This window comes from Ptychodera flava, chromosome 15 (assembly GCF_041260155.1).
Source record: "Ptychodera flava strain L36383 chromosome 15, AS_Pfla_20210202, whole genome shotgun sequence".
NCBI classification, from domain to species: Eukaryota; Metazoa; Hemichordata; class Enteropneusta; family Ptychoderidae; genus Ptychodera; species Ptychodera flava.
The window spans coordinates 24,315,762-24,338,226 of record NC_091942.1 but is presented as its reverse complement, the minus strand read 5'-3'; the positions used below and the strand labels follow the sequence as shown (position 1 = coordinate 24,338,226).

Sequence of the window (22,465 nt, the reverse complement as noted above, 5' to 3'; positions counted from 1 at the left end):
GTCACTTGATTGCTACTTTGCATATTTAATGAATTTGTAATAAATAGGTTGCTGTTAAGAAATACTGCATCAGATTTGATTAAATGTGATACATATGTTGATCACACAGAGCTTTCATAGTGTACTTAGATATAGCAGTATTGTGTCAATCGATCCCTAATTTGCATATTTATAAAATTTAATGAATATATTGCTTTGTCAAGAAATGATGCACCCGATCTGATTAAACTTAGTACAGATGTTTATTACATGCAGATAGAAACAGATAGAGTGTAGAAACAGGTTTACCATTATCATGTCACTTTTTCGCTGATTTGCAAATTACAAAATGGGTTTATTCTGTTACCACATTCAATTGATCTACACAAAAACACAGATTCAGCTTTTCCTCAACTTTCAAAAACACGGGAGCACATTCAGTTCACATCTGGTTCCATTTATCGACAGTTTACCGGCAACAATGATACATTGCAGGGTATTTCAGTATTTTGGAAACTTCCGGCAACTCAAAATGTTAGCCACCTCCTCAGGAATATGCAAACGGAATATAAGTACATAGAATTGTCAGAATTTCGGGTATCACAGTAAAGAATGTTTTAATAGCACAATTCGTGTGAATTTTCAGGAAACAGCACTGGAGAATGATGAACCACCCTCACACAATATTGAGACGGTAATAACGAAATTTGGACATTTGTTAACTGACCTGGTTGGCAGCGGATCTCGATTTGACAAAATCAATAAAATGGTAGATGAGTTCAAGAAGACCTATCACAGTCAACAACAAGTCATGATGGACAGGCAAAAAGAAATTCAGGAAAAATGGGAAAAGGTGAATCAGCTCAGGGAGGCAAAGTTATCGTACAGGTATGATGGAAATTATATTATGGGGTACTGTAGCATGAAAGCGAATGTGTCCGTGGTCTATAAATGTGAACTTCAGAAATTGTAAACATTTCGAGGGCTTTTGTAGCATGTAGCATCTACTTCAAAAGTAATTCGATATCAAAGTGTGTTTTGTACATCTGTTCAGAGTTACCAATACGTAAATCTATTTTCGCTCTAAAGACCAGAGGTTTACTAATTGGTAATTTCCGTCTTTTTTTTATTATTTCAATGACTATATATGTAATGTTCGGCATCAGTCTGTGAACTCAGACACTGCATCTACGCTCGAAATGCTATGGGCATTAACGGTATTAGGCACTGTGGCGATGAGCTTGTAACTTTTTCTTGAAATTGTCAGAAATGTTTATTAAATATCCTACTTACCGCATTCAGTAGAAAAAGCAAATCAGAAACTATTTGTCTGCGTCCAGTGTTTTGACTAGTAGTGAGAGCCACCAGCTACTATAACAGTGGGTTTCAGTAGCGTGCATTAAATTTGAATGTTCATGAAAAGTTGTTTTATTAACATTTTCTGTAGTTCAAAGTAAGACCGTCTTGCATTCCTTGCATTCCGGTACATCGTTATGGACTACATTCTTTTCACGTGTATGTAGAGCACCCTGTCGACTGGGTTCAAATCTTTCAATGTTTAAAAGAAGTATTTTTAAGAGCTTCTCTTTATTTAAAACACAACTGCTTGAAAGTTTGTGCGCCCTATGTCGGGTTTGATCACGCACGAACGCAGGCAAGTGAGTTTGAGCAGTAGGCTAAATGCGATATAGTTAGTTTCAAGCAGTCAATTCATTGCAGTCTCCACACTCCAACAGTTCCACATGAGAACAATTCACAATCACAGACTTGAACCCAGTCTAAGGACAAGGAGCAGCTTCATAAGACCACTTTGATTAAAATGAGTGAAGTTGTAAAGTTGTTTTCAGTTATGACAGTGCGTCAGAAAAAAGTTCAAAAATACATCATTTTTGGTTATGTTCCCCAGCATGGACTTGTACAGTCAGGCTTGGCACGAGACGAAAAGTCATATTTTGAAGAAGACAACTGACTTAGGGAACAACGACGACATCATGCAAACAAAAGAGCAAAGTGCCGTTCAAGCACTCGTCAGAAATCACGAAGATTTAGAAAAGGAGTTAGCACAGGTGAAAGAGAAAATTACAGCTCTTGGTATACTCGCCAAAGCGTAAGTACTATTTATTACATATTATCTGGCCAATTATATTATCATGAAGAGTTGGAATTAACAATGAATGATTCCACAACTTATCAATATTAAAATAAGTAGAGGTATAAATGGTCACATAGTTAAGGTGGCGTGGTAAGTTCGTAACGACCATATATATATATATATATATATATATATATATATATATATATATATATATACCTTATATATATATATATATATATATATATATATATATATATATCAAACAGCTCTTTGAATAATTTTCATTTCTGAATCATTGAGTATTGACTATATTGCAAGTGCTTACTTGTTTTCGGCTTCAAAATTCCGAATTTGGTAACATTTCCCTAAAATGGTTGACGTTATGCAAAGGAAACATTGACTTTAGAAATACGCTATATTCGACTTATATATGTTATCTACCATAAAGTATCTCAGATCTTTGAAAGTGGCCTTTGATTTTTAAGTCAAAAGTTAAATTTTAGTCACGTTTTCTGCATTAGTTACTTTGTTTTAAATGCGATAATTCACACTCGAAATAGAATAGAAAGTTATGAGATACTTGATTAGAGACCGTCTGTTAGAAACTCATCTGTGATATTTGGTAGACTTTCTGCTGTCGTTCTCGACATGTATGAATTGAGAGGATTGTGTCAAAGAAACAAGAAGAGAAAATGCTAATGATAAACAGAAAGTTGCTATTGATTCCTTTGTGAACATAATTTTCAAGCTCTAATAACTGTCTTTCCGCGAAACTGAAATTAGTCGTATCCAAATTTCAGAACATAAGGAACATTTTGCACGAAAGGGCAAGTTTTTACTAGGTTTGAACTGAGATACGAGCACAATCTATCACGCCACCTCAAGAAGAATGAATGTATTCTGAATAGTAGGAGAGTGGGACCGTTTAGTTAATGAGCAGGCATAGAATCAAGTAATATATTAATAAGTGGAGGTTTCATCCATTCTATTGTGAATTGAGCATAACAAGTGAAAATGTGTTTTAATTGTTGTAGCCATAACAAGTGACAATGACTTCAAAGTTATCCTTAATATTCGGATAAACTGATCGAAGACAAAAACATGGTTGAGTGTAAAACGAAGTCACTGAATTGTTTATATTGCTATGACGTAAAGTGCCCATTCCGCTGCTTTCTGTAACACCTTTAGGGCATAAAAGAAAGTAACTTCCTACTCTGTAGTGTAACAATAGGATACCCACCGATCACATCACAGACGAAACAGAACATGCCATATTTCAGTTACCTTCTATATGATTTTGTGGAAAACATATCCTTTCATAACTTATTCTGTTGAAGCCTAGTTGCATGGTTATTTTGTCATTTATATATAGATTGAGAATTTCTTATCCAACCGAATCGGACGTAATTGTCGGCAAACAGCGAGAGATTACTTTGCTATGGGATTCACTGTATGACAAAGTTCTAGACAGAATACCTAGAATAAATGCAGCTCAATCTATCTGTAATTTCTATGATGATTCCAAAGACATGGTAAGTTGGTAAAAATGGATTTGTGATTTTATCATTCTCGATATTTTTGCTTTCACAATAATAATAATACTTAGAATTAGAATTAGAATTAGAATGTATTTGCCCTAGTGGTGGATAATCGACGTACAGTTCAGAAAAGAACATAAAAAAGTATAAAGGGACATACAAAAAGCAAATCAAACTTAAAAACTAAATGTCTGAGATTGAGTCTACTTATCGCTGGCTGTACAAAGCGTTTGCTGTATTGAAACTGATAACACTTTGGACATTTTGAAATTTGTGCTCTGAAAGGGAAACATTTCAATAGAGAGATATAAACGGATGATTACACCGGTAGTTAGACTAACATTTCACCTATCATATTGTTGATCATGGAGCCACTATCATCAGATTCCCATACCTAGATAGCATTATTCCACTTAAACTGCCGAAGGGGTATGAACTGTCACATGAAAATATGATGATAGTACAGAGAAAGGTACAGCCACTTCTAGAGCAAAGTCATAAGTCAACGTTAGTTTAGAAAAAGGCTCGTTTTGACATTCATACGTTTCTTGTGGCAGATGTCGTGGACTTGCTGATAAGTATGGCAAATAATCAGTAAGGCTTTGGTGACAGTTTTTGTATATTGTGGTCTCTTCCTAATTGACTTACAGTGTGCTAACCACCGTACTAAAATACGTTTTCAACATTTCTCCTGCCACTACTTACGTATTCCAGCATTTTTACTACCATAAGTGCACTTCTCTCCACAGAAATATCCAGAACTACTGGCAGCTGCTCTTGATAAAGATCTGTCAAAAATTCAATTTCTGATAGAAATAGGACATGACGTCAATACTGTATATCAGGTATTGTAGAGTGGAAATGTTTGCAAGCTTGATCATATTGATCATATTTATTAATGATGTTCATAAATTGAAATGGGATAAGGATCACACAAGACAAATGAGATAAGAGTGTACTGCCAAATTCGTTTTGTATGTATGTATGTATGTATGTATGTATGTATGTATGTATGTATGTATGTATGTATGTATGTATGTATGTATGTATGCATGAATGCATGCATGCATGTATGTATGTATGTATGTATGTATGTATGTATGTATGTATGTATGTATGTATGTATGTATGTATGTATGTATGTATGTATGTATGTATGTATGTATGTATACGGCTAGTTTTCAATCGGGTTCGAACCCACAACATACGGCATCAGTCGCCTAGCGGAGAGGCCACAGAGAGAACCGCTCGGCTAAATCTCCACTCCCAAAAAAGAGTGGTTCAATAGCCGGCTAAGTTGTTACATTTTTTCTGACTGAGACCGCTCCACACGTTGTAGAGTTCGTGAAGCACTCACGCACGCATACTCACTATCACACATCGCACATACAAACTTTTATCGAGGCGAAGAAACGAATGTATAATATAACATTATGTATGTATATGGCAAGCATGCATGTATATATGTGTCATTTATAAAATATATTAATTCTGCAGAAGTATTCAGACATATATATATATATATATATATATATATATATATATATATATATATGTATATATATATATATTTATAACTTAACGGACTTGTTGTATCTGACTTCAGGATGGTTTCACGTGTTTACACATTGCTGCTGCAGCTGGCGAAATGGATATAGCAAAGTATCTGATCAGCGCAGGAATTGATATAGAAAAGAAAAATATGGTAATTTGTTTTATGACATAATTTTTAATTAAATCATGGTTATCATTATTACATCAATTCATTAGAAATACAGTGAGTCAAATGGGTGTGGAGACAGGGGACTGGAAAAGTGGTTGGAAAAACAGTAGACTATGAAAAAGCGCTGAAATGTAATTTTATAATATAAAGGAAGTTTGATCAGTGTATTTAAAACCCAATGACTTATGTTACATTGATCATTCATATTAGTTCCTATTGCCGTTCTGCATTTGCGCTGTCCGACGCGTTTTGCGTTGCGTCACCTTTCCAGTTACAAAATCATTGTTAACTAAAAGGGAAACCATATCTCCTACCATGACAATTCTTTTTCATCTAGCTTCTCGAACAAACCCGAACAACTTAATTAACAAGCTTATTATATTTTGGCAGGAAAAGATGACAGCAATTAGTCTGGCGGCGCAGAATAATCACAAAGATATTGTAAAATTTCTCATAGATTCAGGAGCAAATGTAAATACAAGTGATATGGTAAGTTCGATGGTATTATCACGTGGTGAATTACAATGAAAATAATTTGAGCAGCGTAAATGGACTTTGGTCAACTGGGCGCCTTTAAATTGCCACAGTCGATAAGTTCTTTATATCAAAACATTCATACAATGTCGGTGAAAGTAGAGAATGCTGCGTGTGGTATCATTGGAAACGGCCGTAAAGTATCGTGATCATCGCACCTATCATATTATATATAGACTATGTAATGGACGTGAAAACAATATGGTCAGAATGTCGTGGCTTTTCGGCAGTTTTTTAAATACCACCTAACCTTGGATCACCTCATTAATTCAACCCAGCACAAAATGTTTTGATAGGTAAAGAGTCTAAATTGAAAATACATAGTTCAATTGCTCCTCTTCACTGAATTGAATTGATGGACCCCTAGAAATACATTTGCTATAAGTTCCAGAAGGTACTTAGAAAAGCACCGCTCAGTTACTAGATGAATGTTTTATTGGAGAAATTGACCAAGTATAAAGCACTTATTATTAGGACCAGTGGGAACGTTCGATCACTTGAAAACATTGACTACTGATGTATACTTGATATTTGCACTTTGAAAATCCTGTTGATGGCTTGAAAGACTAATTGATCATGCTGAATGTATGCTTTACATTTCGAGGAAGGGCAAACTCCTCTCCACTGGTCTGCTATGAGGGGACATACCAAAATAGTCAAGATTCTTGTGAATGCAAGGGCATCTTTGGAAACAAAAAGTAGGGTAAGTGAGTCTTTTAGGGTAGGAAGGGAAGGATTCATTGTGAAAATTTATCGACACACACCAAATGCTTTCATTTTCTGTTGACAAGCACAACAGTAATTCCATGAAAAACTTAGTAAAATAGGATGACTTAATGTCAGTGAATGATGTTACACGTGGTACGCTGGCATTTATTTTGAAATCACGGCGTATTATTTCTCAGTTCGCTCTGGGCCGTGTTGGTTTAGATACTCAAAAATCCATTCAATTTTCAGGACAGTGCAGCACCAATTCATCTTGCAAGTACGTGTGGACATGCTGATATTGCAAAAATCCTCGTCGAGGCTGGAGTGGACAAAGAAATTCTCGGCAAGGTACATGTTGTCCGTTCTTAGCATTCAACAACAGGAAATTTTTTGAAACTCCTTTCTCGTTTATTACTTATTCATTTTGAGTGCACGCAGACAATGAATGCAACAGTAGATTTCATCATATGATAAAACAATTTTTGAACTCTGCTTATAGCTTCTTCTCCTTTATATGTGACATGATTTTAGTATTGCTTAAAATATATTGTAAAATGTTTAGTTAGATGACAGTGTTTATATGATTTTGATATATTTTCATCTCCACTATTCTAGTACAACTGCACGCCCATCATTTGTGCAGCACAGTATGAAAAATGTGCAGAAGTTGTAGAGTATTTGATTAATGTTGGTGTTAACTTAGAAGCAAAGACAACGGTAAGTCAAAAATTCATTATCCCAAGATTATTACACTAAAAGAATTTTTAACAGTGTAGATATTGCCGACGAGCCAATGCTGTTCGTGGAGTAATAATAATCACCACCACTGGTCAATGTCAAAGAATTCGAATAATTTTACTTTATTATTACCCCAGTCTAATACTTTTTATATAATGTAGAAAAGAGAAATGAGAAACCCAGAGTAATCAAAAGGGCCAACGAGGGCAGTGCTGAATGAGATGCTGCCAAAACAATATTTGCTATTAACTTACAGGGGTTAAAGGAGAAGGTCAACAAGGTTGATATTAAGAAGTCTGCTAATGTACAGTCAGACGGTATCTTTATAACCCATTCAAGACTAGTAATTCCTGCAAAGTGCTACAAACTGATTGGTTAACATTTACAGTTAATGACACTTTGGATACCATCCCACAGTGTGGCATAAAAAAACTGTAAGACTTTCATTATGCTGAGAAATTACGTCTTGAACCTCAGAACTGTACAACTATTTAGAGAAATCGCGGGATTTATGGTTCGTGAAAATTACTATCCCCAGGTAGCCGACCCTAATCTAACTGAATTTAACATTGCTGTTTTTGTAAAATGCTTCATTACTATAGACAGTTTCATTATATTATTGCTTTTATTTTGCTTTTCCTAGACCGACTGCACTGCTCTTCATTGGGCTGCCCGGGCTGGTAATACCCGCATAGTCAAGACTCTAATACTTGCAGGAGCAAATATGGAAAATAATGAACCAGTAAGTGTAGCTTTGAAGACATTCTAGTCATTAATAAACACACATGCAATATAACTAAATTCCAGATATCACACTATTATCTGCGCTTTCTGCCAGTCGAAAGGTAATTGCTTTCTTGGTTGGATTTTAGTGATTACTTATGTGCTAGGCATTTGAGTACAATAGGACGTACTCATTAGCAAAACAGTTTTGTTTGTTGGATATAACTTCATACATTCAAGGGAAGTTTTTCGCTTTATGACATAGGGCCTGAACAATTTGGTACTGGCACTGCAATTTAGATGTAGTGTTTCAAATTATAGTAAATCATTCCAATAGCTTACCTTTTCATTGAAGTTTACCATATCATTATTTTTTTATTCAAATCCGATAGTTTTGACAAACTGTCTTCAGCCTAACTATACACATGCACACATACATTTCCACATACTTTATCAATGCGATTACATTTCTGTCCTTTTGAAATCCACTAGCTAAACACAAATAATTTCAATGCCATAACCCATTCAACAACGTGTTTGTGATCTTTAAGTATGTATGCATGCATGCAGGCAAGCACAAAGGTTGGCACAGGGAATGAAACAGCTATATATGAGGTGCCAACATAACCATCAATCCAGCATCTGCTAGCGTATATTTTCAATTTTTTACAAAACACATGCAACATATTAATAATTAGCCACAAAATCTGTCACTTAAGACCAAAAAGACATAAGTCCCAAACAATTTAATTTGAGAAATGCTCTTTGTTATTTTAACATTTCCTACTCTTGATTTCAATTGCAGGGCACTGCAGCCCCGATTCATATGGCGTGTTACTGCGGACAGCTCCATATAGTGAAGCTCTTCATTGAAGCTGGTGTGGATAAAGATATTCAAGGATTTGTACGTACTTGAGAACTGAGGAACCAACAAAATCGCCAAATCATAAATTCTAAATCTTGTCAATTCAAAACAATATGTTCTATATGATAAAGGGGCATATTACGTGTTTGCCACACATTCAGCGAGGTCCTCTTGGAAAACATCACAAAAACTTGGGTCACTTTGGCTTCTAAAATAAAATTTGCGATTTCTCGAAAAAGCTCTATTTATTAAATCAAAATATGTGATTATTGCGCTGATTATCGCGCTGATTTTTAGAATCTTGGATTATTTTGCGTGTTTAGCGCCCTTTTTTCTAATATATTTACAAACCCTCCACTGTTTTCAGTCTCCTAATAATTACTCAAGTTTGGTGTTAAAAACCCTTCACTGTGTTTAGTCTCTCAATGATGACTCAAGTTGGGTGTAAATCTCAAGGTAATATGTTCGATAGAAGTCTAATTCTTCATGTGTTAAAGCCCCACTAGCTGTAACTCTTATTTTGTTGAGTTTAAAATATCTTCCTTTTTTCTCTTGTTTTCTCTGATTTCTACCGTCTGTAGGCTGGTATATAAGCCTTTACTGCATTACAAAACCATTCCTCAAATGAAACATGGGATAAGCAATTTCAAATTGTAACGGCCAGTTTGATTTCCCGCCTTTTACAAACACTGGTAATAATACAAAAGAAACAGAACATAGAATGTCACAGTGTAAAACATTCAACCAAATGCGATACATGGGACTACTCTGTGCACTTTCTGTGAAGCTTTCGATGCAGGAATGCATAGTGTCCATGACTTTTTACTTTTGCGCATTGGGGCTGCGATTTTATTATGGTGCACTGATATAATAGCAGTGTAATATTAATTATGTTCAAATTTGCACGCACAGTCCCAACAGGGAGGTAATTATGTGTGTATACACACCCCTGAGTTAGTACATTCTCACAACTTATTTTAGTTTGAAAGTAAAAGCATAAAAATAATAATGCTAAAAGATACAGCTATGAGGGCTTGAACGGTTCTTGATAGGAAATACGAAAATGTACTTCCTTTCAATTTTCTGACTAACGCTGAGATAAGAACCCCTACAAATTATAAATCGTTGGGAAGCCTAGATATTTGACAATCCAGGTGGACCCATTTTGTTATTTTTGAGGGATCAAAATCGTGGTATAAAACTTTTAACTGCCCATAACTTTAAAACGAAAACAGATAACAGATAACAAAATCGCAGACACACTTTTTGAGAACACTATAACATCTATCCCTGGTGCAATGTCCGACCGGAAGTAACGCGGCGTTGTCACAGGAATCGAGGAAATCTGTCATGTGATCCTTGTGTAGACAATGGACACGTCATTGGCACAGTTGCGTAGCCAAATATCCAAGCTTTCCAATAATTTCATATGGTTTATGGTCATTCCTATCTAATTATTTGTCAGAGAATTCTTAATTTGAAAGGAACTGTTTCCTATCAATGACCCTTAACGGAGCTAATCACAGAACATACGGATCCAGCTGCGCAGCAGATCGATTTTCCTTATCAGTGGGCAAAAAACCAAAATAATTCGTACATGGTTTATGGTTTTAGCCACCCTGGTTGAAAGTTTGATAAAATTAATATAAATTTAAATGCTTGTGTGCTATTTTAGGGTAGCTGGACACCCCTTATTTGTGCCATTCTGGGTGGTCACGTTGAAATCGTGAAATATTTAATAGACGCTGGTGCTAACATAGAAGCTGTTGACGGGGTAAGTACCAATATGCCGTAGATACAATTTAACACTTACTTCATTTGTAGTCTCTATAAGCAAACACAGATCATTTTGATGCCGTAAACATGGCATTTGCCAAACTGCCATGCAACACAGAAATTCCCTACAACCAATTTTGTTTTTTGCATTGAAACACACAGTGATGCTAAAGTCATTTCTACACAAGTTCTTTCCACACAACATTGTTTCTCGCAACATTTTCACTGATATACAGGGAGTTAATTTTTAATGGTACAACTACAATCAACAGAGCCTCACACTTGAGAGAATAACATATAGTATCGTGTGCTGAAGGCAAGGGGAATGAGTGCCTAAGAAATGTAGAAATGATACTATTTTTGATCTGCACCTGTCGATGAAAGTGTTACTATTTCGTTTTGATTATATTGTATTTTCAAGCACAATTCGACCCCGCTCCATTGGGCTGCTGAGGAGGGTAATACCCTGGTTGCCGAAATGCTAATGGATGAGGGGGCCAACGTGGAATCTCGAGATGAGGTGAAGTGTAACACTATTCTTATGGCAAACTTTTCCAAAACAACCAGTGCAGACAGGCCACAGGTTAACAATACTGCAACTTTTTGTGGTTTATTTGCATCATATAGTTTACATATTTACATATAATGTGTTTAATTTTAGCATTCTATTTGCCCTGCAGAAAATACTTTGAAATAGATGATTAAAATGTAAAATGCTAGAGTCCTGATGGAGACTTCGAGTGTCTCTGTGTCTCTGCATCTAAATATCGTTAATTATTTTTTTCTGTAGGCTGCATTCACGTACATCTCTTGGGCAAGAGAATCAAGGAAATGTTCCCGTTTTTTGATTCCTTCGTAGCAAATTCAAATACCATTCAATATCCCCCTTCAAAGTCAAAACACTTCTGAAATTTAGTTTATGAACATTTTCCTTTTCCACCTTACTCCGCTTGGGCTGACAATAGCTGCATTTTAGCCAAAGGTGTTTGTGAATGAAGCCTAAGACTTCAAACTCTATTGACAGTAAAGATGCTTTTATTCCCGAACATACCTTTTCAAATGAACGGGCCTGTCTGTGAATGAATTTAAAATATGAGATTATCAAAGTTGTTCATTTGTAAATAACCATAAAATATAGGATTACCAAAGTTGTTCATTTGTAAATGAATATAAAATATGAGATTACCAAATTTGTTCATTTCTATAGTCAAATGCAACACCAGTTCATCGTGCATGTTTGCATGGAAAACTTGATGTAGTAAGGTTCTTCGTTGATGCTGGCATTGATACAGAAATTCAAGGACCGGTAAGTACTTGAAAAAATCTGCTATAATCAAAGAAGCCAAAGATGTAATAATTATTTGTAATGAATAATAAGAAGTACAGATAATAATAAGAGATTCATTTAACCATTTGACTACTTACATCAAGAAAATTACAATGAACCAAACAAGTTCTTAAACCAAGGAATATAAAATATGACCTGAGAAAACATGGATTTTAAGTACTGACTCCATTCTTACTCGAGGTAAATTACCACCAAACGAAACAGATTATTGCCAAAAGAAACCAAGCCAATGACACTGCCAGGTGAAGGTAGACCAATTAAGGTGACGTGATAGGCTGTATACTTATTTTCTTTCGAAACCCCGAAACATTACACTCCACTGGCAAAATGTTTCTCATGTAATGACCCTTCAAGGTGGTGACTTCTAAGTACTGTAAGATTCACCGCAGGACAGTTACCCACTCTTGAACATTATGTTAACAAAATGTATCCACAAGGACTTCCTGTGACCAACGAGCATTTCACTGCTTGTCATTATGTCACAATGCCCTCATCTCAACAGATTATATGTGGAGAGACCGGATGGTAGATCTTCAACCAAAGTTTCACGAATGAATGTCGAATACAATTTTCCTATCCTACTGGGAGTGTTAATTTTGACGGTTAAATTAATGTTATAATCGTGGCTATAAAATTTAACTAGCGACTGTAAAAAACATTAAGGCCATATTCAAGAATTTTAGATGTAGCGCATTTACAAAGTCGATTGTTCCTTTCCGGATTTACTTTCACTATGTTGGGTAAATTTTACCAAATACTTTTTCTGACTGACAAACAAAACCCCCCAAATAACCACTTTCAGTAACACAAAATGCAATGACTCAGAAGCAAATTATTTGAAAGAGCTTTCTCGATATATAGGTCTAAGTTATTATCAGATTGTTTGACCGGGAAATTGTCGTTTAAAAATATAGTCATGAACCAATCATGGTACCTTAATAATATTGTACTGTGTAACTAAAGGAACTATCGTGAATGGTTGGTTTGGATAACTGAAAAAAATAGCCATTCTTTATATGCCTTAATTCAATCGAGTACCTCTAGAATCCAATATCTCTAGGATAATGATATTGTTTCTAACAACTGTTATCGTATCCCCGAATTTATAAGATTTTGAATATATTTATATCTTTGTTCTTTCTAGCATGGTTGTACACCACTTTCATGTGCCGCTGGCCATGGACACAGTGCATTGGTAGAGTATTTGATTGGTATTGGTGCAGACATAGAAGCAGGAAACATAGTAAGTAGTCAAGGCGATTAAACCACAAACTGCAAGGATTCGTTTTCCAGTAGTAAAAAGTAATTTATGTGGAATTTTATGAAAACTTCGTTCTAAAAAGAAGAAACTACACAAGCTACACCAAATTCATTTTAAGAAAGAGGAGTGGTTACCAACAGCTTTAACGACCCTCTAAACTTTAATGAATTCCAAGATACATGAAAATGGTATACACAGATTAGCACAAGGATCACGTGACAGAAAATTTAAATACCCATTCACAAATCGGTTTTTCTCCCTTCCTGTATAACACTGCAATATTTCAAGTTGAAATTTGCCCCATTCTTTTATCTGTTATCGTTATGAGCCGATAGAACTTTTGGACTACTTTTTTCATCACTCGAAAGTGGATTTTTTTCTGTTTTCTGTCATTAAAACTGATTGGGTCGTTCCACTTCGCTAAATGTTGACGTCGAAGGCCTGGGATATAAACCTAAGGATATTGTTTTATCACAATGTGGTTAATGTTGTACACGAATTACTCCGGACCTGTTTGCGTCGTAATCATAACGATGGTTTGCACCGTGTTATTAATTCCCCAGGACAATACACCCCTAATGTACGCAGCTATGAAGGGTCATCCCCAGGTAGTTAAGATTCTCATTGATGCTGGAGCAGATAAAGATGCACGTAATAAGGTAAGTGAAAATAGGTACATTCTACACTTAAGCCTCCATATGGCCACATGTAATAAAGCAATCGAATTCATACTTATTTGCTATGTATGTATGTACGTACGTAGGTACGTAGGTACTTACGTATAGGTATGTATGTATGTATGTATGTATGTATGTATGTATGTATGTATGTATGTATGCTTGCATCCATGTATCGGACCTTGTCAACTATGCTGCCACAGAAGTACCTAGGGGACTGTACCATTATTTTTTGTGGTTGCCCGACGGGTGTAAAGGGCTAAATGTAGCCGATAGACAACACGGTTGCCCAAGTTCAACTATGTACTAGTTCAAACTGCCGACGAAGTCCTTCTCTTGGAAACGGCATTCGCATACGTAAAAACATGCACTGTGCTTATAATTTTGAAAATTTATGTCAGTGCCAATCTTTACCAGCAACAATTTCTAGAGGCAGTGTTTTCACCTCGGGTTTCGGATCATGCAGAATGCCTTCTCGAAATCTCGCGCACGATTATTGGTACACCCGTAACACTTACAGGCAGGCATTAGCTGTTAATGAGACTCCCTAGATCAGACCCCCTAGCCAATGCACCAAAACACGAAAACTTTACGTCATCATCCGGGCATTTCTTCCGGCATGCTTTGCGAGGAAGTAGACAATATGGCCGAGCACAGTCAGCTATAAAGGTCTCCATATTGCCTGATTTTGATACATATTTTCATAGATAACTTCAACAAATCGCTGTTTATTAGCAAAACGTAATGATCAATGCTTTTATAACATAAATATAAACCTGTATAAGGCTGATTATATTTTGGGTGGACTATTCCTGTAAAGTCATATATTCTGTCTTCTCAATGCTCTTCACTAAGTTAAAAAAATCCGTTTAAATAAATGCGTTTGCCTAAGTTGTACTACTTACTGTGGTGTGTAAAGCTCTATGACTCACTAAAGTTCAAGGGGTGCCAAATGGCAAACGACATCACAGGACAATAAAATTTGCTTGGAGTGAATATGCTTTTCACATCTTAAGAAATAAATATGGCAAATTTTTCAATAAGTGGTCACTGGTCTCTTGGCCTTCAGCGATAGTGATATTCTTGCAGTAAATGGAAAGAAACAAGCTGTCCTATGGAAACAAACAAGCTGTCCTATAGAGATATAACTACTGCCACAAGATCACGACTGCTAGTCCCCCTTCCATTAGAGCACGCATATTCAGCCCCTCACAGCTGTCGGCCATCCCTAAAAATAATGGTACAGTCCACTTGGTACTTCTGTGGCAGCATCATTGACAATGTCCCATGTATTCATGCATACATGCATGCATGCATGCATGCATTCATGCATGCATGTATCTATGCCTACATATGTTAGGAAGCTAATTTATTGCGAATATCAATTCAGTGAATTACATGTTCTGCACTATGCGCACTTGTCAACACAACCGCAATGCATAGATTGCTATTTTACATGTCAAAAAAACAACAAATGTATATATTAATAATGTCATTTTCGTCTTCTTGAAGAATAAAAGCACTGCTCTTATGTGGGCATCTGGCCAAGGTCATGAAAAGGTAGTCAAAATTCTCGTTGATGTTGGGGCAGATAAAAACGCAGTTGAAGAGGTAAGTGATAATAATAATAATTACATTTAGTTCTTAAATAGCGCAGTCCACAAACATCTATGTGTTGTACAACATAGTTTAGAAATGATACAAAGCACAGACAAAAACTGAAACAACAATTATGAATATCACTTGGTAAACAGGTAGGTTTTAAAACAACACTTAATATCTCTCGCACAACGAATTTCTGAAGGCAGTACACTCCATAACAAAGGAGCATAAACTGAGAAAGCTCTTTTGCTTTTATACTTGTTAAAATAACAGCGTAACAGTGTAATAACCCCTTTATCATACATGCATGCTTTGGTTATGACTGTTTTCCTACAGACGCTCCGAAATTAGCGACGAAATCAACTTGAAATCGACCTTGCTTCCTTCAGGCTGTACTTATAAAAAGTTGGTTGCTAAGGAGTGGTGACAACCGTATCACTTCTTGATATTATTCCGCTATTGGGCCATTCCACTTCAAAGAAGGGTTTATGAGCACTTTTAAAGCAAACAATTTAAATGTTACGATGTCGACACAGGTTTTCACAATTTGAAGAAGATTTATCTTTAGTTTGAAATAACGGTGGATGTAAAACATAGGCGGGAATTTGTAAAATGGGTGTGTTTTCGTGTTTTGATACATAACCTCATCCCTGCGTGAAAGTTATGAGGCCGCCAAAATCGGGTCAAAATACTCGCGCAACGCTCAAACTTTATCGAGTATGAACAGCTGAGAGCACAGAGCAAGCAGCTCTACGACATCTATGAATACACATACAGTGGATATAATACCCGTACCAGTCAGTTTATCTCGAGAATTATACATGTCCCCAGACGTCAAACATGCCGAATTTACCATCTCAGTAAGCGGATTAGGGAAAACATGAAGTGAGTACACTGTAAGCTGTAGTGTCGTAACTCGTTCGTGATTTTGTTGCTGTACGAATAACACATTTCAAAGGTATTTCCGTCGTCTGCTCGTATATTTAGCTACTATAGACTATAGTCTATAGAAGCTATTGGGATGGGTATCCGTCCGGCGTCCGTCGTCAGTCTGTATGTATGTATGTATGTATGTATGTATGTATGTATGTATGTCCGTTTGTGAGGCGTCCGTCCACTCAAATATCTTGAGAACCGCAGTACTTACTGATTTGATATTTGTTGCGTAGATGTAAAATAGGATTTTGAGAAACTATTTTTTTTTAATTTTTTGATATTGTTGAAAATAGGCAAATTAATGCCAAAAAAGGCGTTTTTGGTGAAAAATCTTCTTCTTCATAACCGCTGGTCAGACAACTTTGTTATTTGGTATACAGGTCCCTAGGGATAACCCAACTTAGATTTGTTAAAATTGTGATGAAATATGCAAAGGTGTATTTTTAAGGAATTTTTTTGTCATTTTTGGTCAAAATTTGACTTACATTGTATGCAATTCTTGTACTGTATAAACCCTATCAATTCACCCAGAAAAAAATAATTAATATGATTTTAAATAATTGAATTAATTGGGAAATCATCAAAGCCAAAATAATTTTAGTGTGGAATTATCAGAAAGTTCAACTTTTTTTGACAGTTCATAGTGAAATGCCTACCATCTTGGAGGATTAAAACATGTAAAGGCAACTTTCCTGAATCCCAACTTTGACATATTCTGAAGCGTCATTTTAATATTTTGCCCTGTATGTTATTTAAAAGAAATTGCTCATAATAGTTTGTTATGATAGGGTGGTCAAATAAATAGAGATAGAGAAAGTTCTAATTTCCATTTATGGTTGACTTGGTAAGGATAAAATAAAATTACTCTTTGGGGGAAAAAATAGAGTGGTCAATTAAAAGAGTGGTCAAAGTGATAGGGTTTTTATGGTAAAGCTGGGCTGTAAGATTCCTCATGTGCTATTTATAGCAATTATGCAATCTGTGTAAACAGTGCAATGAAAGTGTTACATGATTCCTTATAATGCTTTTGATGACCTTGAACTTCTTAAGTTTCAAACATTTGTCTCTTCAGTGTGCTTTCTCTGAGTATGTACAGTCTCAACTTATTCAACAGAGCTTACTTACAATGTAATTTGAAAGTTAAAATGTGCTTTGTTAATAGGATGGAAATACTGATAAAGATAACCAGCTTTAAGATTCTTTATAACCTGACAGAGACATATATGCTGTTTTTTATGACGTAAATCTTGATTTAAGCAAGTCTTGTTTACTTTAATTAGAATGTAATTAACTCTCGTTTATTAGCTACTATAGACTAATATAGTCTATAAAAGCTATTGCGATGGGTATCCGTCTGCTGTGCACTGTCAGTCTGTATGTATGTATGTATATTTGTATGTATGTATGTATGTATGTATGTATGTCCATTTGTTAGGCGTCCGTCCACTCAAATATCTTGACAACTGCAGTACTTTCTGATTTGATATTTGTTGTGTGGATAAAATATATGATTTTGAGAAACTGTTTTTATTAATTTTTTGATATTGTTGAAAATATGCAAATTAGCACCAAAAAAGGCGTTTTTGGTAAAAAATCTCCTTCATAACCACTGGTCAGACAGCTTTGTTATTTGGTATACAGGTCCCTAGGGATAACGTAACTTAGATTTGTTAAAATTGTGATGAAATATGCAAATCTGTATTTTTACGGATTTTTTTTTTCCATTTTTGGTGAGGCCATCCTGAAATGAGCTATCACAGATATCCACCTTCTTCATCAATACATGTGTCACAAAAGGTTATTCTCTACATAACGCAGCAGAGCTCTGTCAACTGTTGAGTTGCTTGTTTTTTCAAAACCGCTGGTCAGACAGCTTTAATATTTGGTTTACAAGTCCCTAGGATGACCTTAGTGAGATAATTTCATACAGTCATGTATCCATGTCTATAGTAGCTTCAGGGACTTTGGCCCTATGTTTTCGTTCCTGGCTTGCCTAAATAGAACTAAACTAAACCTAAGCGAAAGTTTGACTTTCCCTAGATCTTACATTGTATCTGAAACCCGCACCGCATCGGTGCCACCAGACACGATTCGCTCAGCTGTTTTATATGTACATATACCAACGAAGATCATGCATACCAGCGAAGGTCACGCGTACGCGTCGCTGTAAGTAGTTCGGTTACAGTGAAAATATAATTCGTATTTTCACTAGTTAAAATATGGGCTCATATCAATACCGTCTGAACAATAGAAGAATGGCAATACAAGCATAGCATGTATGATAATATATTATATTATATTATATTATATTATATTATATTATATTATATTATATTATATTATATTATATTATATTATATTTCCTGTTATGTTATGTGTCATATTTTTGTTATTCATTTCAATTTATTTTATTTTATGTATGTTTCTTCAAGTGTTTGAATTATGTCTGTTTTCACAGAGTGGTAGAACAGCCCTTCGCTATGCCCTTGAACAAGGCTATAGAACTATAACAAAGTATCTGACGGACTAAAAGCAAAAATTAAAGCCATGTGTAAGTAATCGTAGGTAAGCAACTTTCTTTTGTATTCTTCAATGGTAAATTATTATATTTGTAAGTTTATCGACATAAATTGATGATTCATGCGTCCAAACTGATTAAGGGAATAGAATATTATGGAGTATTGCATCATTTCTGTTTCCATGGAATGAACTGTTCACACAATTATGAACAATTAAAAAGCTGTTTCGCATTAGAATATTTTTTCTCCCATTTCAAAAATCTGATTCAGCTTAATCACTTGTAACACGTTACCCATATTCTGCTTGATTAGGTACAGTATTTGTCTCATTCATTTCTTCGTTTACTTACAGGCATCCCTGTATCTTGTCTCTGTGTACTAAATGAAAGGGGCAACATTGTTTTCTATATATAACACAACTTATTAAGGAACAAGGAATATGGTTGAATTCGACGGCAAATTGATCTGACGTACCGCGTCAAGTGTCTTCAAGTCTTCAAGAATTACTCCGAACTTTGCTACTATCCAAGATAATTAGCTTTACCCACGAAAGGAATTACGTGGAAGTACTCTTTCCACTTTAGTTCCTGTGTTAACTATCAGGAACTAAAGTGGGCCTGTCTGTCAATGACATCCTGAGAACGGAACCATTGATCAGATAAAAATGCATTTTTCTACTCTCCAATCATATTAGTTATGTATTACAGCAAGTGCCAACTACTCCCAAAGTTTATTTGACACGTTGTGACAGCAGCCAGTGGATTATTTGAAGTCCAGCAAAACTTGGGGTGGGGGAGGGGCGGCCTTACTTCAAAGGCGGGCCATCATTTTTCTCACGACATGTGAGCGCGGGTCATTTGAATTTGTACCCGTCTGAGAATGCGTTTACCACCATTTTGACATAAAAATTACAAACTTTTTACCCGCGTGAGGGACACCCGCACCCACCCCAACTCGAACTGTTCGTTGTCTATAGTTACATTACCTCAGCTCTGTTCACATGGTGGTATCATCACTATTGCCACATTCATTTCTACGGTGATTATTTCTTCTGTCGGTTTCTCCTTTCACAGAACATGAATACTCTCTATTCACCTTTGTAACTCTAGATAGCATCAGAATAAACTTTTGACCCACCTGCAATAAAAAACCTGTCCTCCATGGGAGAAGTACTTCCCACCATGTACCTATCCCCACTCACTTTTATACCTACATTTACTCTCTTCTTCCTATTGCAGAAGAGGGCCAGCGAAAACAACGCACTCAAATACCCATGTATATAAATGTCTTCTACTTTTATTTTTATTCATACAAAGTACATCATTGTTTTTCTCGGTCAAGGAACATCCACTTACTTTCAGTTTTTTATGTAATTTGTGCATCGCACCGCAGTGAAAACAGGTGATCAAAGTTTAACCGTGGCACCAATACTTGAGAGTTTCAATATGCATAAATGACATGACTTTTTGTTTTGCTATTTTTCTGTCAATTTCTGTATTGTTCGTTCTCCATCGTTGGACCAACACTCACCCCACTTACATGCGTTTCATCTGCTGACGTTACTACGCGGCTAAGAAGTGGTTTGTTAACGTTTCCCATTTCTCATGATTGTTTTCCCTGCGATCAACTTTTTAAAAAGCTACTTTGATCAACCCTTCTGAGGTGGTTATGAATGCAGCTGCAGCAGCTGACTTCACAAACACGTACGAATTCATCATAATATATGACATGATCTAAATTACCGGTCCCGCAAAAATAAGTTGGTCGCAGTGGGAAGGTAGCCTTCGCTTAAAACCATATACGTTTGAAGTCTATGATCCACCTTGCCATATACTTTAAAGCTAACGCCGAGCCTTACCAATTTTTGCACATCACTTACCTTATATATTAAGACGCTTTTATCATCCAGATGCATGAATATTATTACTACTTTTACGATACGATAGATAAAAAAAATCGGATTTTCTAGGATAACTTAGTCAAGTTCAGTGAATCATTTAGAAAGTCACAATAAGACCACCGTAAATCTACCAAGCTAATTATATAATTAGTCTGTTACCTGAAAGGTATTCAGTCACCTGTAATCTAAATATCCTTGGTATTCAAAATGCCCGTGTGAGGGCGCTGTTTTTAAAAAGCGGCCATCAGCTTAAAATCTGTGATTTGTTAGATTTTCTCTTTCCATGATGACTGTGGGAAAATAGGAACAGGTGACGGTATACCTTTAACAGTATAATAATCTTTGTAGAAAATATCATATCATGTCATGTTCGAAGCTGTATTCCCATTGTGTGTGTTCTTTCATAACTATGTTTGTTGTTTTCGTGGGAAGTATAAATTCCGCTTTTAAATATTCAACACTGACATGTCAAGTCATTTGCGTTCTTCTAGTATTGTAATTTTTTTAACCTTCAGCAACTGCAGTTTAAGGACAACATGCTGTGTTTAATTAAAATATGTTATAAAATGATAACAGAGAGAGAGATTATAACAACGTGACACATGTTAATCGATCATGGTGCAAATCCATGTGCAAATCCATGGTGTGTTCAGTCCGATGAATGTTATTGATCCAATGATCACCGGTACCGAGGGCTCTTTTGTGAATCAACCGAGAGTTCGGGAGAAGGGTGCTGAAGAATGTATTTAAACATGAGAAATTTTTAGTAATGGGCTTCATGCACACTGCGGCGTTGAGGGCGCCGTTCCCTCCAGAAGGTCATTACTTCTGAGTGACCGGTCATGGAAGTTTCTAGATTTAGCTGCATTCACTATCTCAAAACCTTTGATTTTCCTGAAATTTCTGAAACATTACGTCATTGTTTAATTATAGTAGTTCAATTTATATATGAATGAGAATTATTGGAATTGTTTTACAAGAATATTAGTGATTGCTCAATTATTAGAAAAGCGAGTGAGCACAATTTCTGTATAACTATATGAGAACAGCACAGTTATTAGTCATTCTCGGATTCGCCTTTTAAGCTGAACTTTTGGACTGTACCGTGAACGAGCAAGCTATTCTGCTTTGGACTACCGCCTCTGTATACTTCTGTGTTGACTTGAGAGTGTTTAAAGACGTGCTGTGCCCAGATCTCAGATACGTACACAGGGGCGTGGGAAGCAAATCTTTGTTGGGGGGGGGGGGCAAGCGTTAACTATTTTCTGGTAATTGATTTACGATAAAAAATTAAAACGAATAAATTAAATCAAATTAAATGTCCTTTGCAGAATTTTATTTCCTTGGAAGTTTTACGGGATAACATGTTTTTCAACTCCTTGAATGAAAACATTGTCAAAAGACCATTAGTTATATCTTTGGCCGTGTTGGTGTCTACTGCATTTCATTGTTCCAAACCACTATGCATGACGAAATACCCAACACAGTATAATCAGCATTATTGTAAAATTCAACTGATTTCAAGACCAGGCAAGAAATCGTT

At 35.8% G+C, this 22,465-nt stretch overlaps 1 protein-coding gene across 1 annotated transcript in view; it reads left to right on the top strand.

Moving 5' to 3' along the window:
* LOC139151615 (uncharacterized) overlaps positions 1–22,241 on the top strand; it is a 57,821-nt gene extending 35,580 nt beyond the window's left edge. The window contains exons 13-31 of the mRNA XM_070724533.1: positions 626–867; positions 1,886–2,086; positions 3,447–3,606; positions 4,362–4,457; positions 5,219–5,317; positions 5,726–5,824; positions 6,474–6,572; positions 6,827–6,925; positions 7,193–7,294; positions 7,959–8,057; positions 8,844–8,942; positions 10,579–10,677; positions 11,101–11,199; positions 11,887–11,985; positions 13,172–13,270; positions 13,852–13,947; positions 15,478–15,576; positions 18,962–19,068; positions 19,375–22,241. Coding sequence (XP_070580634.1) covers positions 626–867; positions 1,886–2,086; positions 3,447–3,606; positions 4,362–4,457; positions 5,219–5,317; positions 5,726–5,824; positions 6,474–6,572; positions 6,827–6,925; positions 7,193–7,294; positions 7,959–8,057; positions 8,844–8,942; positions 10,579–10,677; positions 11,101–11,199; positions 11,887–11,985; positions 13,172–13,270; positions 13,852–13,947; positions 15,478–15,576; positions 18,962–19,033 — 2,058 coding nt within the window. The 3' untranslated portion in view covers positions 19,034–19,068; positions 19,375–22,241. The remainder of the gene's footprint in view (positions 1–625; positions 868–1,885; positions 2,087–3,446; positions 3,607–4,361; positions 4,458–5,218; positions 5,318–5,725; positions 5,825–6,473; positions 6,573–6,826; positions 6,926–7,192; positions 7,295–7,958; positions 8,058–8,843; positions 8,943–10,578; positions 10,678–11,100; positions 11,200–11,886; positions 11,986–13,171; positions 13,271–13,851; positions 13,948–15,477; positions 15,577–18,961; positions 19,069–19,374) is intronic.
* Positions 22,242–22,465: the final 224 nt, after the last annotated feature.